The sequence below is a fragment of the Micrasema longulum genome, unplaced genomic scaffold, assembly GCF_059751315.1.
Source record: "Micrasema longulum isolate JH-2025_06_02 unplaced genomic scaffold, ASM5975131v1 h1tg002692l, whole genome shotgun sequence".
NCBI lineage: Eukaryota > Metazoa > Arthropoda > Insecta > Trichoptera > Brachycentridae > Micrasema > Micrasema longulum.
This window is the reverse complement of record NW_028279825.1, coordinates 143,002-157,080: the sequence shown is the minus strand read 5'-3', so window position 1 is coordinate 157,080 and position 14,079 is coordinate 143,002. Positions and strand designations below refer to the sequence as shown.

The 14,079-nt window shown below is 35.4% G+C and overlaps 1 protein-coding gene across 1 annotated transcript; it reads left to right on the top strand.

The window, feature by feature from the left end:
• The first annotated feature begins 1,812 nt into the window (after positions 1 to 1,812).
• LOC148271739 (zonadhesin-like) lies at positions 1,813 to 12,086 on the top strand. The gene is made up of 6 exons (XM_088240999.1): positions 1,813 to 2,017; positions 2,957 to 3,151; positions 5,341 to 5,514; positions 7,260 to 7,367; positions 8,549 to 8,731; positions 11,603 to 12,086. Exons 1-6 carry the CDS (start codon positions 1,828 to 1,830, stop codon positions 11,785 to 11,787), a joined length of 1,035 nt encoding a protein of 344 aa, XP_088097125.1. The 5' UTR covers positions 1,813 to 1,827; the 3' UTR covers positions 11,788 to 12,086.
• The last annotated feature ends 1,993 nt before the right edge of the window (positions 12,087 to 14,079 follow it).

Sequence of the window (14,079 nt, the reverse complement as noted above, 5' to 3'; positions counted from 1 at the left end):
AATACCATCGTTTTTGACTTTCGTGTATCACCAATTCGCTCTTCAGGCGTACATCATACATTCTAGAGACTATTTGTTGCAAAACCTCTTTACTGCTTGATAAAAGAACTGCATCATCAGCGTACAACAAACAGAACAAATTTATTAAGCTGTGTAATTGATCAATTCGTTATTTTATTATTATTAATAATACACTAGCAGCTATAAAGCTGATGCGTGTATATCAAGTGTACGTGGTTAGTAAACATTGTACATTGCTGTGTGCATCTAGTCAACATTCACTGAACTAGCACTGGGCCATTCCATTTCTCTATGACTCGGTTTGTCAGGAAGTTCTTCCCGGGGTTGCATAAGAAGAATGCAGTGTTTAGTTGCAATATATATATAGTTGGATAATTTATAAAGCGCCATTTTTGTGAAAATCACCTCAAGGGCGCTGTACAATTAATAAATATCCCAGTACGTCTTGCAGCTACAGAGCGCATGGACGGTTGGGATTCTAGTTCCTCGTTTTTAATTAAGATCAATCAAAAATTATAACAGATAGGAGCTAGATTACAGGACGTCTTGCAGCTACAGAGCGCATAGACAGTTAGAAATTTAGCCCCCATTTACACATTTTAAAAATTGACAAATAAATTTAGTGTATAAAATAATAATAATAATATGAATACTAAAAATGAGTAAGATTACCACACGCCTTGCAGCTACTAAGCGCATAGACGATTGGAATTCTAGACCCCGTTTACAAAATTTAGGTATTTTAAAGTTGATATATGAAAGCTAGATAACCAATCATCGTGCAGCTACAAAGCGCATGGACGAGAGGAATTCCAGCAAAGTTAAAACAATATCAATAAATTTATAAAAAATAGAGTATAGTAGTAAATTGGTCAAGTGTTCATGCCAAGAAGTAAGCAATAAAAAACAAAATAAATCAAACACTGTTTCAACTCCATGGTTAACAAAGGGAGATAGATGTCCGAAGAGAAGCTTTTGTAGACAGTGGGTAGATATCGTCGCCATGTGGCCCGCTGGCTGGTAGATAGTTTCTGGAAACGCACGTGTGTAGTACTATTATTCCTTTTGTTCCGATGACTTGGTGTCCATTTTGGTCCGTATTATTTCGTTTTATGAGACGCAACATTCCTGTTCAAATTCACTTTTTTACATGAATATTACACAAACGCGTGTATGAGCAGTTTGATTGATAATTTTGTATGTTATTAGAAGGCAGATATTTGAAATATTATGTATTTATCAATAAATGTCAGTTCACTTTTAGTAGCACTGTTGTAATTTATTAATTATGGGTGTAGTGTTCTAAATAGCAAAATTTAGGTACGTTCGCGTCAAAAACTGATGCATTCTTGAACGCTTTTAAAGGATTCATATAAAATTTTATGATTTTAAGGTTACAGACGCACTATTTTTGTTAGTTTCCATTGTTCACTATTTGTCAAATATTTTGTTAAAAATAAAGTATAAAACAATGCTATTAAATAAATAGTCTTCTTTTTTCCACTGTTTTATGAAACATGACTACACTACTACACACTAACGATTTATAAACATTAACTCATTGTTTTCTAACATATAACAACTAATTTTTTTATTTTGGATGACCCCTGAGATAGCGGTTTTCATTCATAGTGAACATCGATTTCAACTCGGGTACATTATATTGCTCAGTTAAGATCTAGTCACCACGCTGCCTGCTCTCCCAGTGAACTTAACCCAAGCTCCTTTAAGCGGTCCTCGTATGATTTATTTCTTAAAGAAACTACCATTTTTGTTGCGCTTCTCTGGACTTTCTCCAACAGCTATATGTCTTTTTTAGTTTGTGGTGGCAACCAGGAACTCGACCTTTGCTACAATCCGTGTCCTCCCGAGTCCTGTGATGATATAGGAAAAACATTCAAGTGCGGCGTGCCGAGCACGTGTACACCGGCCTGCAAATGCAAGAAAAACTTTAAAAGGAATTCTGCAGGGGAATGCATTGACATCAGACAATGTCGTAAGTACATTTAGTTATAATTTTTAGTAATTCTTGTAAATTTATCTTGACCAAGAAATTTAAGCATAGTTTGGACGAAGCCTTCATAAACATAAAATGTTTGAACAATATTTTGAGTTTGTCCAAATTTTTGTAGACAAGGACTGGATTCAACTCCCTGGGGAGCTGTTTATATTAACATATTACAACAGAGATGAAGAACATTTAAGATAAGGTAATATAGAAGTCTAGGCATCTACAGGGCTTATGACCTGTCAATGGCTGGTTTAAGTGGCCACTTTACACACTGTGTAACATTCACCATTCTGCCTATATTTGAACATCTACATTCCTTCAATTCTTTCATCTGTTGATGTCTGTGGAGTTAAAGAGCTGAAACCTTTATTTATGCGGGTGAGATTCATCTAATTGAAGTATTTCACCTACATACTAGGCAACGCCTGAAAATATTATTTTTTCAATTTCTATACTTCTTCATGGATCAGGTAATTTATCAACAATATTTTGATGACGCATAAATAAAGGTTTCAGCTCTTTAACTTCACAAAACATTTACCTGTGAAAACTGACTCCTTTAACAGCTTTGACGCTCCTACAGCTGCAACCAAACATATTGCAATTCACCATAGTCGATTTTTATTTATTATAACATAAACATCCAAGTTATTTACAAACAAAGCCAAGCACAGTGACAAAAGCATCCGATAGAACCGTAATGCGTATGTTGTCAAACAAACAAAATGGCCGCCAATTTGTTGCTAACCAACATCGCTTGCGTTCTATGAAACATAATGCTAGGACTTCTTTATAATTTGACGCATTATTACTCTGAGGTTTAAGTGAATGAAATATTTTAATGCGCAAGCTTTGGCTGATTCTTATTTAACAATTTTTTTCACTGCTACTTCCTTTGAATGATTAAACTCATTGCTTTTCCAGCCCAGCCTTTCCAGTGCGATGCGAACCAGACGTACGACGCTTGCCCCGGCTGCGTGGACGAGCGGTGCGTCAAGGACACTCCTCTGCCTTGCGCGTCCAGTGCCCCGGCAGACCTGACTTGCAAACCTCAATGCCGGTGCAATACGAACTTCTGTAGAGACAGCTTGGGAAAATGCGTTGAGAAAAAGACACCTGGTAGGCATATAAACGATAATACTAACCGGAGGAATTGCTTTAATTGTTAAAAGCTGTAGTCTCATGAAAAGTAAAAAAAACATACGAATTATCCACTTTTAAACGCTATTTTTTCAAAATCGCACAATTAATTAAATAAAGTAAAATAACAATGAATTAAATAAAAACGACAATTTTTAAGAAGTTTTTTTATAAAACATACTTAAAAATTTTATACAACGTTTTTAAAATATCACTTAAACTCCAAACATCATTGTCAAATAAAAATGTAAATAGGGGCTAGACTTCTTATTGTCCATGCGCTCTGTAGCTGCAAGACGTTCTTTAACTAGCTCATATATAGCAATTAGCAAGCAATTATTGAACCACACGTTAACTACTGTAGTAGCATTTTATTTTTATCAAACAAAGAAAACATAAATAAACTAACTGTATTACAAAATAAAGCCTTTAGAATCATTTTGAAAAAAAAAACATATATACGAGGGTAAAGTCGATGGTAAATGAAATGAAATTATTAACATATAAACAAAGAATATTTTACAATACAATGATATTTGTTTATAAAATTATAAACTCTAATAAAAAACAGAATTTTGGAAAAAATTGATCGGAACCAGCATGAACACGATCACAATACTAGAGAAAAGAACAAAATTAGACTTCCATTTAGGAAAAAGGCAAAGTCACAAAATTCCATTTTATTTAAAGCAATTAAAAAGTATTACGAAATGGAAAAAAATATTTATGAAGAAAAAAACATATCAAAATTTAAAATAATGGTCAAGACATAGGTGATAAACAATTTATAAATTAAATATATTTGCAATGTTATTATTAGAACACACATAACAATATGTATGATATGTGTGCCCTACTTTAAGATTTAAATTAAATAAAAAAATATATATATCATAATTGTGATATATCATAATTGGAGACGAGGAACTAGAATCCCAACCGTCCATGCGCTCTGTGCTGCAAGACGTGTTGGGATATTTATTTATTGTACAGCGCCCTTGAGGCGATTTTCACAAAAATGGGGCTATATAAATTATCCAAACATTATTATTATTATTATAACAAAAATGTAATTACTTTAAGACCGGCCGATTACGCCTCTTAAAATTTAGACCAAACTTTGGTACATTGATCTTTATTTATAAAGACTTTTTTTTTTTTTTTAAGATTATTAGATAATAAATTTAACAAAAAAACTGCGGCAGTAAAATCTCACATTTTAAATTATGAGCAGAAATATAAGTATTTGAAATAACATAATTGGCGGCCTCCGTGGTGTAGTGGTCAAGACGCTTGACTCACACACGGAAGGTTCCGGGTTCGATTCCCGGTGAGAACACAAAAATTAAAATGCGTGTTCTGTGATGTAATTCACCACTGTAATTGGGCCTCCTGGCCTGTTGTGATGTTTCTAAAATTAGTAGTTTACAATGGAGTCCCGGTCCCGACCCTGATGTATGGAAGCGAAGAATGGACTTGGAAAAACAGGGATGAAAGTAGGCTGAATGCTGTTGAAATGCGATCTATCAGGCAAATGTGAGGTAAAACTATGAACGATAGATGCACAAATGTTAAGATTCGTACATTATGTAAGACTGAGATAAGTATTATCGACAAAATAATAAAAGAAGCTATACGCTGGTTTGGACATGCAGAGCCAATGGATAGCGAAAGAATGGCTAAGAATATTTACAGTGCGAATGTTGATGGATGCAGAAATAAAAAAAGACCGAGAAAGACATGGCACGACCAAATCCTACAAATTCCAAAAGTCGGAATAATTAGCGCGCGTGCATAAGAAGATATATTAATGTAGAGAAAGCGAGATATGCATGCAAAGATAGAGTGTTGTGGCGTTCTATCCTCTCTGCCTACCCTTACGGGGAAACGGCATGATGGTTTTTATTGTAAATTAAACTGTTAGATCATGCTGGAAATATCAAACATCACGTGTTCATTCACTGACAGTTCAGTTGTTATTGAGCCGGAGAGATTTTTTTTTTACCCACAGTAGGATAATTACAGCATTTTTACCAAGGCTCAGTAGGTAGCAAATAAATTTAACATAGCAGCCTTGTTAATGTGTAATACACAATAATAGTACATGAGGTGCTACCACCGTCTTTTGTTTCTGCGGGATATATATAACTGATATTTTATTTTCCCAGTGAAATGTGGTCCCAACGAGTTCTTCAGCTGCGGCTCAGCCTGCGATACAACTTGCGCCAAGCTGGGGGAACCTTGCAACATCATCAACAAAAAGTGCACCGAGATGTGTTACTGCAAGGAGGGATTTGCCAGGAACGACCAAAATGTCTGCATTCCAGTTGCCAAATGTCCCCGTTAGTGATCACACTATACATTAACTATTTATTTACGAATATTGTCCATTTCTACACTTCATAGGGATAAATATTACAATATAAGAACAGTTAAAAACATGTTTAAAAAATGTTAAATAGGTTGCGCGAGTGGTGGGTGGGATTGAGTGTTGTGTGGCTGGATGGGCCGCCAGTTGATTTCCTAACTTCCACTGTTTGATTTATTCTCCACGTCTCTATGGCCATGGGTAGTTACGGTTACTATGAGAACAATTTTCCATATCCATAGCAACTAACATCAACAATCTCGTTTTTTCTCTCTTGATAATTTTGTTCTGTCAACTAATCATCTGCCCGCATCCGCACACCTTTACATTTTCTGACCGCCGCACCGTCACATTTATCTATGTATTCCCCAAATAACTATAGTGAAAGTGCTGTGCTCACCGAAAAGGGGAAACACTACCCTTAATTATATATATATATAATTATATATACTATGATAGCATTGGGATTACTATCCCTCATTCCCTTTCCTGACTTGCCAAAGTTAGGATTTTTGTTTGCTGTGGTTTGTTTGGCCGCATACTGTTCTTATCCGCAGTTGCCATCATTGCGCAAACGCATCTTTTCTCACCCCGCAAAATTAACACAGACCAACGATTCAGTCAAATAATACCCACGCAAGTTTTCAATCGCCACCTCAAGAAGCATTGACAAGTATAAGGGGCATCGAGACAAGATCTGGACTATTTATTTAGTGCTCGTTTAAATCGTTGGAAACTAAAACCAAAAAAGTCCAGATGGTCTTGTCTCGAGTAAACAATACGACAAAGACGGGTCATTGGAGAATTCAGGCCATAGTTTGTTCTATGCTGAACGATGGGCAGTACTTCATTGTTTCTCAACCTACGAGTCCCAAAATAGAACATTACCTGTCCCAATAGTGATGTCTGATCGATTATTTATTTTATATATATATGTTCTAAGCCAATTACAACAGTTACATGAAGAAACATAAATGCAAGAAACTTAAAACTATGTAGCAAAGACAAACAAGGGAAAAAAATAATGGTATACAATATATTCATAAAAACGAAAGAGATAAGACTTCGAGCTAAACCATGCCAATCCAACTTCATCCCACACTGTTTTAGTGGCGAAGAAATCTACGAAAAGCCGGAAGATCTATCCCAAAGAATTTCAAGTCGTGTGATGAATTGACTAATCTACACATTCCGGACATTGGGGCATAAAAACAAAAGTTGCTCTTAGAAGATTTTATAAGTAGCAGATTTTGACTTCTGGTGACACTGTTGGGAACATGAAAAGAAATTGATTGCAAGAGAGATGGGACATCACTTATAGCATTAAGTATTTTGAAAATGCAAACAAGGTCCATCTCAGTTCTACGTCTCTCCAATGAAGACAGATTAAGAGATTGCTGTATTTCAAAATAGAAATAATTACCCCTTTGTAATCCGAGCAGCCATGCCACTTTTCTTTGAAAACGGTGTTGGACAGACTCGATATGGTCAATATAAGTCCTGTAGAATGGACACCAAATAGGAGAAGCGTATTCTAGATGGGTTTGAACTAGTGAGCAATAAAGAGTTTTGATGGTATTCATATTTTTGAAGTCAGCCGTCAGTTCTATTGATAAAAGCGTTTGTAAGTGCTGCCCTGCGTAGACATCATTACAGCTATCGACTCTATTAGAAATACAATTTCTGTATATCTTTGTTTATTTGTGTGTTTGATTTTAGCGAAGAACAAACCTTGCGTCGGAGATATTAACGTTGATCCTGCTAACCCATCAAATTGCAAATCTGGTTACGTAAAGGACAAAACTGGAAAGTGCGTACCAAAGCCTAGTAAGTAAAAGATGTTATATTTGTCATATTATGCCGCAACACAACTGGGGCGAATTGTCAAAATAAGCAATTATGTACAGCTTAACATTATATTCGACTTTCAATAATAATGTTTTATCGTTACCATGTTTATGGGAAAATTAATAAAATATTTTTTATTTATTTTAAAATCATTATCGCTGTTTATATCTTCCTACTAAAAAATCCTACAAGTTAATGGGGGTTCCCATCATGGTTTGCAATGTAAAAAGGCGGGAAACGGGGATGTGTAATGTAACCATGGTTGTTTACTCTACACATGGACAACTGTATGGAAGAAATAGAATGTTTGGGTTTTGGAGCAAAAATTGATAATTTTTCAGTAAGCTGCTTGTTGTATGCTGATGATGCAGTCCTGTGAGCAAGCAGCAAGGAGGATTTGCAAAAATAGTCTCTAGAATGTATGATGTATGCCTGGAGAGCGAATTGGGGATGAATGAAAGTAAGTAAAAACTTATGGTATTTGGAAGGGAAGTGAGGTTACTGACTGCATAATAAATGTAAACAACGAATGTCTCAAACGAGTAGAAGAATTTGTGCATCTGGGAAGCATGTTTTCAAGAGATGGAAGAGTAGAAAAAGATGTTGAAAGGAGAGTGAATGCGGGCAAAAAAATGTACGACGTACTTAGCACAGTAATTGCTAATAAAAATATGTCGAGTGAAGCTAAACTGGCAGTGCACAACGGAGTCTTAGTCTCAATTTTAATAATTAATGAAAGGGGAATGACGATTTGATGATGATGAAAGAAAAGCTCAGCCAGTGTTTTTAGTCAGGAGCCATCTTTGCGGTTTAGCATTGATCAATTTGCTTACAAGTATTTTTCTTCCTCAGCCTTTAGCCGTCCACTCCTGAACGCAGGATTCCTCCATCTTCCTCCATGCCAAACTGCCTTGGGGTATTTGCATTCACTCTGTTCCCGTATGCCTCACAATGTAAATTCTCCAGCTGAGCTGAGGTCGTCTGGGATTTCAGGTAGTAGTTCGAGAACGCCTGCATAGGAGGCATTTAGTCCACCTTAGTCCATCTGAGGCACGAGCAAAATGACCAGCCCAGCGCCATTTCAACATCGCAATACTTTGATTCGTGTCTAGCACTCCTGTTTTGAATTTAGTATTTATCTCCTGTAATCATTTTTTCAGCTCTGCAGTGCGGTGCGAACGAGGAAGTGGACTCGTGTGCCACCTGTGCGGATTTAACCTGTGAGCAATTGTTTGCCGGAGAGAGTAAAAGTTGCACAAAGCCACCGAACTGCCCAGTAGCATGCCGCTGCAAAGCCGGTTTCTACAGAAACCATAAGAAAGAATGTGTCAAAGAAGAGAAATGTAAGTTTTGAACTAGAAATGAAATATTTAGGGACGTGTTTTAATGACCCTTGTCTTGTTTTTATGACTTATGTCCTTACATGGAGTAATATGCGAAAATTATCGAAGAATTAAACACATTTATTACCAAAACATTTTCAATTTTTGTATAATGTCAGCTTAATTCTAAATGGAAACAAATCTTGGTACCTTAACAAAACTCATAACTTCAAGTAAGTGCTTGCGGAGAATACTACGAAGGCGGTTTTATTTCATTTATAACATTGAATTCCAAATCGGACGCAGCAATCTCCTATAGCGAGGGTTCTGAAGGTGCAGCCGTGGGCCTGGCTTAGACACGTACTGCGGATGCCTCAGGAGAGCCTTAACCCAAGTTACCTTTTCTGAACACCTACGGGTTCTCACCATCCTGGAAGACCGTCGATGACGATCTTTCGGCTTTATTCGGCGAAACTTAAGGCCGCGGGATTGATATGGGAAGAAGCTAGATTGCTGAATAGTGATAGGGTCTTCTAGAAGCGTCTTATAATGTCAAAACTCTCCACTCCGTTACAACTGACGCACTTGATGAGTTATGGCATCCACCAGTCGTAAAACTCCGCTGCCACCGTCCTTAAAACTAGTCAATCTCGAAGCAATCACTCTGCGCCAATGAAAACATCTACCCCTTTCCCGAAACGGTTCATAAAGACTTGTGTCTTCCTTCAGTTTCGCATATCACTATCAATCGAACACGAAAATAACAAAACAAAGAATCTTTAAAAGCTTCCATTGTACCCCTCACTGCAGTATTGTCAGTTTGTGATCAATCAAATACACATGCTCAGCACAATCACCTTTTTCTAATTTCCCAGTATGACAGTGGAGGCATACAGTGTTAGTTTCAAATTGGGACCGCGGCCGCACGCTCCAGATCCCGCCTCGAAAAGGAAAAAGAACGTAGTTATACAAACGAGTCAAACAACGACACAAAACCCAAATACATATAGAAAACATTAGAATAATTAGCCCTATACAACATGCACTCAATCAACAGAAGAAAAACAATACGTATCACAGAAGAACATCAAATTATCAAGACAGTACTGCGCCAGTAGTCACAGCCTCGTTTTGGTTGGAAAACCATGGCGCTTTTTACACAATTTTGATTGTGCGCGTTGCGTTAGTCACCATTTTATACATCCAACGAGCACATCTCAGCATACCCTATTTTTTTCATCAAAACCATTTGTATAATAGACTTACTGGCGAAGCGTATGCTGGTCCCCGACAGCAGGTATATTCAATTTTGCAATGTCACAGCGTAAATGCCAGGCGCCGTGGCTCAGTTGGTTAGACGGCCAACTGTGAAACTGGCGTCGCGGGTTCAATTTCCGCCAATTGCAAGAAAAATATCCAAGAAGGATTTTTTTCTCAATTGGTCTGAGTGTTGTGGTGTATTTTTCGTTACTTCCTTCCATATCCCCTCTATCCCACCTGCTGATTAGCCTCAAAATAGAGGCTTAGCGGGTTATTCCTTTAAAAAAATGGATTACTTAGAGATTGGAGGTGAAATGGATTGACCTTTTTAATGATTTTTCTTATCCCTCTGGAAAACAGCGGCAAAACTCCACACCGATGGGATCTTCCTTTTCAAAGTAATTTATTTTGGTTTTAATTTTAAGCGTTGCGTTTTTACCGAAATCGTCTTTGCTTTAACAAAGTTTAATCAAGTTCAAAGTAGACTCTGACTCTAGGTGACAAATAATAACTATTTCATTTGGTTTTCGAAGTTTCATACAGGTAAGAAAAGAGCAGGTGTCGGGTATTTATAAATATGTCGCCGCTTTACCACTCTTTCGGAAGGGAGAAGTCGTGCTACAAGCTGGTGCGTCCTTGAGAAATAACACCAGCATTTCAAAAACGAATAAAGGCCTTTAATTCTTGGACAACCCTCGTAAAATTCAATATTCCATCTAAGCATTATAATTTGTATGGGTATCTAATCTTAAACCTTTTCTAACTAAGCCTCTCGAGAGTCATACTGATATTAGTCAACTAAATATTTATTTATTTATTTTGTTCATTAACGCCTAAAAGGCATATACAAAAAATAAAAATGAAACACATGCTAACATACTAAATAATGAACACAGAATATACATAAAAAATATGTGAAATTAGTTAGAAAGGATATGATAAAAAGTTTTACAAAGTAAAAAAAACAATAATAACAAAGGTATGCAAGAAAAAACAGTAAGCATATAAACAAAAAATGCAAAGATATAAGCTTATAAAATAATTTCTGTAAAGCAAACAATAAATAAAGTGTTACGGTAAGCAAGAAAGACAAATTTAAGTTAAATTAATAAACAAGCAAGCATAATGTATTCTCGCGAAAAAAGAAGAAATAAAAATATGTATATCTGAAATGCGTATTTGCCAATACTATAATGCAATTGGATATAATAGTAAAAAATAAAAAACAAGTATAAGGTTATAAAAATAAACAAATAAGTATTTTTTTTAATTTATGGAATTGAATTTTCAATAATAGTTTGACGAGCAGCAACAAATAAACTTGATATTGTGGACTTATAAGATGGTAAAGAATTGGACAGAATGTCTGCAGCCGTTCCATAAGTGATGCCTAACCTACGCACTATGCAGTCTCGGTATCAATGAATTGTTTTGTTGGTTGGAAGAAGTACTGGAGCAATGAAACAATAAAGTACTCCTAGTGTTGACAGCGGGTACTCTAAAATTAATCAATTCAAGTATTTTTGGTACGTCAAAAAGAGAGTTTACAATTTTATACAGTACAATGAGTTCATTAGCAGTATGTCTGTATCATAGTATTATTTTGTTTTTAACAACGTGATCGATTTCCAGGTTGCAAGGACCCAAACGCCGAAGTAGTGTCTTCCCCAAATCCCTGCCCTGGTGGTACCTGCCAGTCTCCACTCTTCAGCAAGTGCAAGGTCAAAGTCCTGCCCAAGGGTTGCCAATGCAAGGCAGGATACCTGAAGAAGAGTGCTACCGATTCCACCTGTGTCCTCAAAAGTTCTTGCTACTAGTATATATCCAAACATAGATCCTTGAAGGAAGATTTTTGGATAATGGTCATTTTCATAAAAATAATACGAGCACAGTTTGTTCATCTTGATGTATAACTCAACTTTATTATTGATAAACAATTCATTATATCTATGGAGTAGTATGAACAGGCATAGAATTAAGAACAGTCCAGAAACCGCATACGCGCATCAAACAGAAGGCGACTTAACTATTCCTGAAAGAAGTAGTTTTACGTTTTGACCATTAGTTTCTTGAATGATTATGATAAAATTATAAATAAACTTATCAATGAAACTTCTTGGTTTAGTTTTAATTTTTATTATATTGACCAACGAGCGCTTTCGCCTAAGTAGGCATCTTCAAGACTGGTGAATTGTATACAACGTTTTTTGAACAGGGGACAGAAACATAAATATTTACAACTAGTTTGCTAAACAGTTCATTTTTGGGAGTTTTTGGACCGAAATTAGGATTAAGTTTTTATTATTTAAAAGGTGGGAAGGAAATACAACAGAGTGGGAAATACACATTTTAACAGATAAAGTTAGCATAATACTTCATTTTTGACAGGGAAGTTTACATTTCAACGAGTTGATCTTTTTGCATATAATACGCTTTGGCCTGAATTGAAACCTTGCCTTATTCCTGATACAATGTTGAAAGCTTAAGGTCACCCCTTGAGTTCATTCTCGTAGTTAAAAATAAACAGAACTAATTGCTTCTTTAGTAGTTTAGTAAAAATATCTTCGGATATTCATATTTTTGTGTGTTCAGCTGGAGTGATATTTCTGTGGCGTTTGTGTAAAAATGTACAAGCCATTAATGCAGAATTGTTTAGGAAATCCGAATATAATAATGATAATGTTTAGATAATTTATATAGTGCCATTTTTGTGAAAATCACCTCAAGGGCGCTGTACAATAAATAAATATCCCAACACGTCTTGCAGCTACATAGCGCATGGACGGTTGGGATTCTAGTTCCTCGTCTCCAATAACAGAACGTCTTGCAGCTACAGAGCGCATGGACAATAAGAAATCTAGCCCCTATTTACATTTTTATTTTTTTTATTTGACAATGAAGTTAAGAGTTTAAGTGATATTTTAAAAATGAAATAAAAAGCAAATTTATAAAATTAGAATTAAGATAACAACAAGTCTTGCAGCTACTGAGCGCATGGACGGTTGAAATTCTAGACCCCATTTACTAAATTTAGATATTTGATAGTTGATAACATTTACATAATATGATAAAAATAATATGATAGCTAACATCACAAAAAGTCTTGCAGCTTCAAAACGCATCGGCAAATGGAATTTCAACAACATAAGAATGATTTTAAGAAGTTAGAAATAAAAAATAATTTTAAAAACGCAATAATAATACATCGAGCAAAGAACTAGTAAGTATGGCAATTAAGCGAACATGTAACAGCACAAAAAGTCAAATATAAAAAAGAAAACAAAGTTAGCATATATCCTACCGTTGCGTATTTTAATATATTTTTTTTAATGGAAGGTAAGTTGTTAAGTCTTACGTTTCAGGTGACCTGTCCAGGTGATATAAAATATTGTTTTTTTTATATCATCTGTATGCCTACTGACAAAACTCTTTAAATAGCATTTGAAAAAAAATATAAAAAATCATAAAAGTATTCCTTAAAATATGAAAGGGCAACAAAATATTTCATAGAAAAAAATTATTAATATCTTTAGTTTGAATTTAGGATAGTGCGTGTTTTTTAAAACAAGGAAAATTTTGAAAGTTTGGGATTAATGAAATATTGCCAGTAAAAACAGAATTTTAAAAAATTGGGCCTACAAAATATGCATGTCTCTGTGCTAGCCTCAACAAATAACACAAAACTTTATACATATAGGAAACATTAGAAGAATTCGCCCAATACAACGAGAGAACCCTTTTAATACCCTGTCATCGCTCTCATTTTCTTGCTTCCTCTTTCACAGTAGTAGCCGCTCGACTGTGGAATAATCTACCCACTAATGTTTTTTATTTACATTTAAGTCAAGATTGAAATGTCACTATCTAAATATTTAAATTGTTCCTTTATCCCTCCTCTTTCCTTCCCATCCCCTCTCCTCTCATCATAGTATAATGTTTTTTTTTTATATATACAAATATATTTTTTAATCTTTGCTTTTATTTTTTGTATAAAACTGTAAGATTCAATATGTTCATGTATTTATAGTTTTCTCAAACTAAACGGTTTGGGTAGGTAGAAAGAAATTGCCTTAAGGCAATATGCCCGCCCTTATATGTATGTATATATA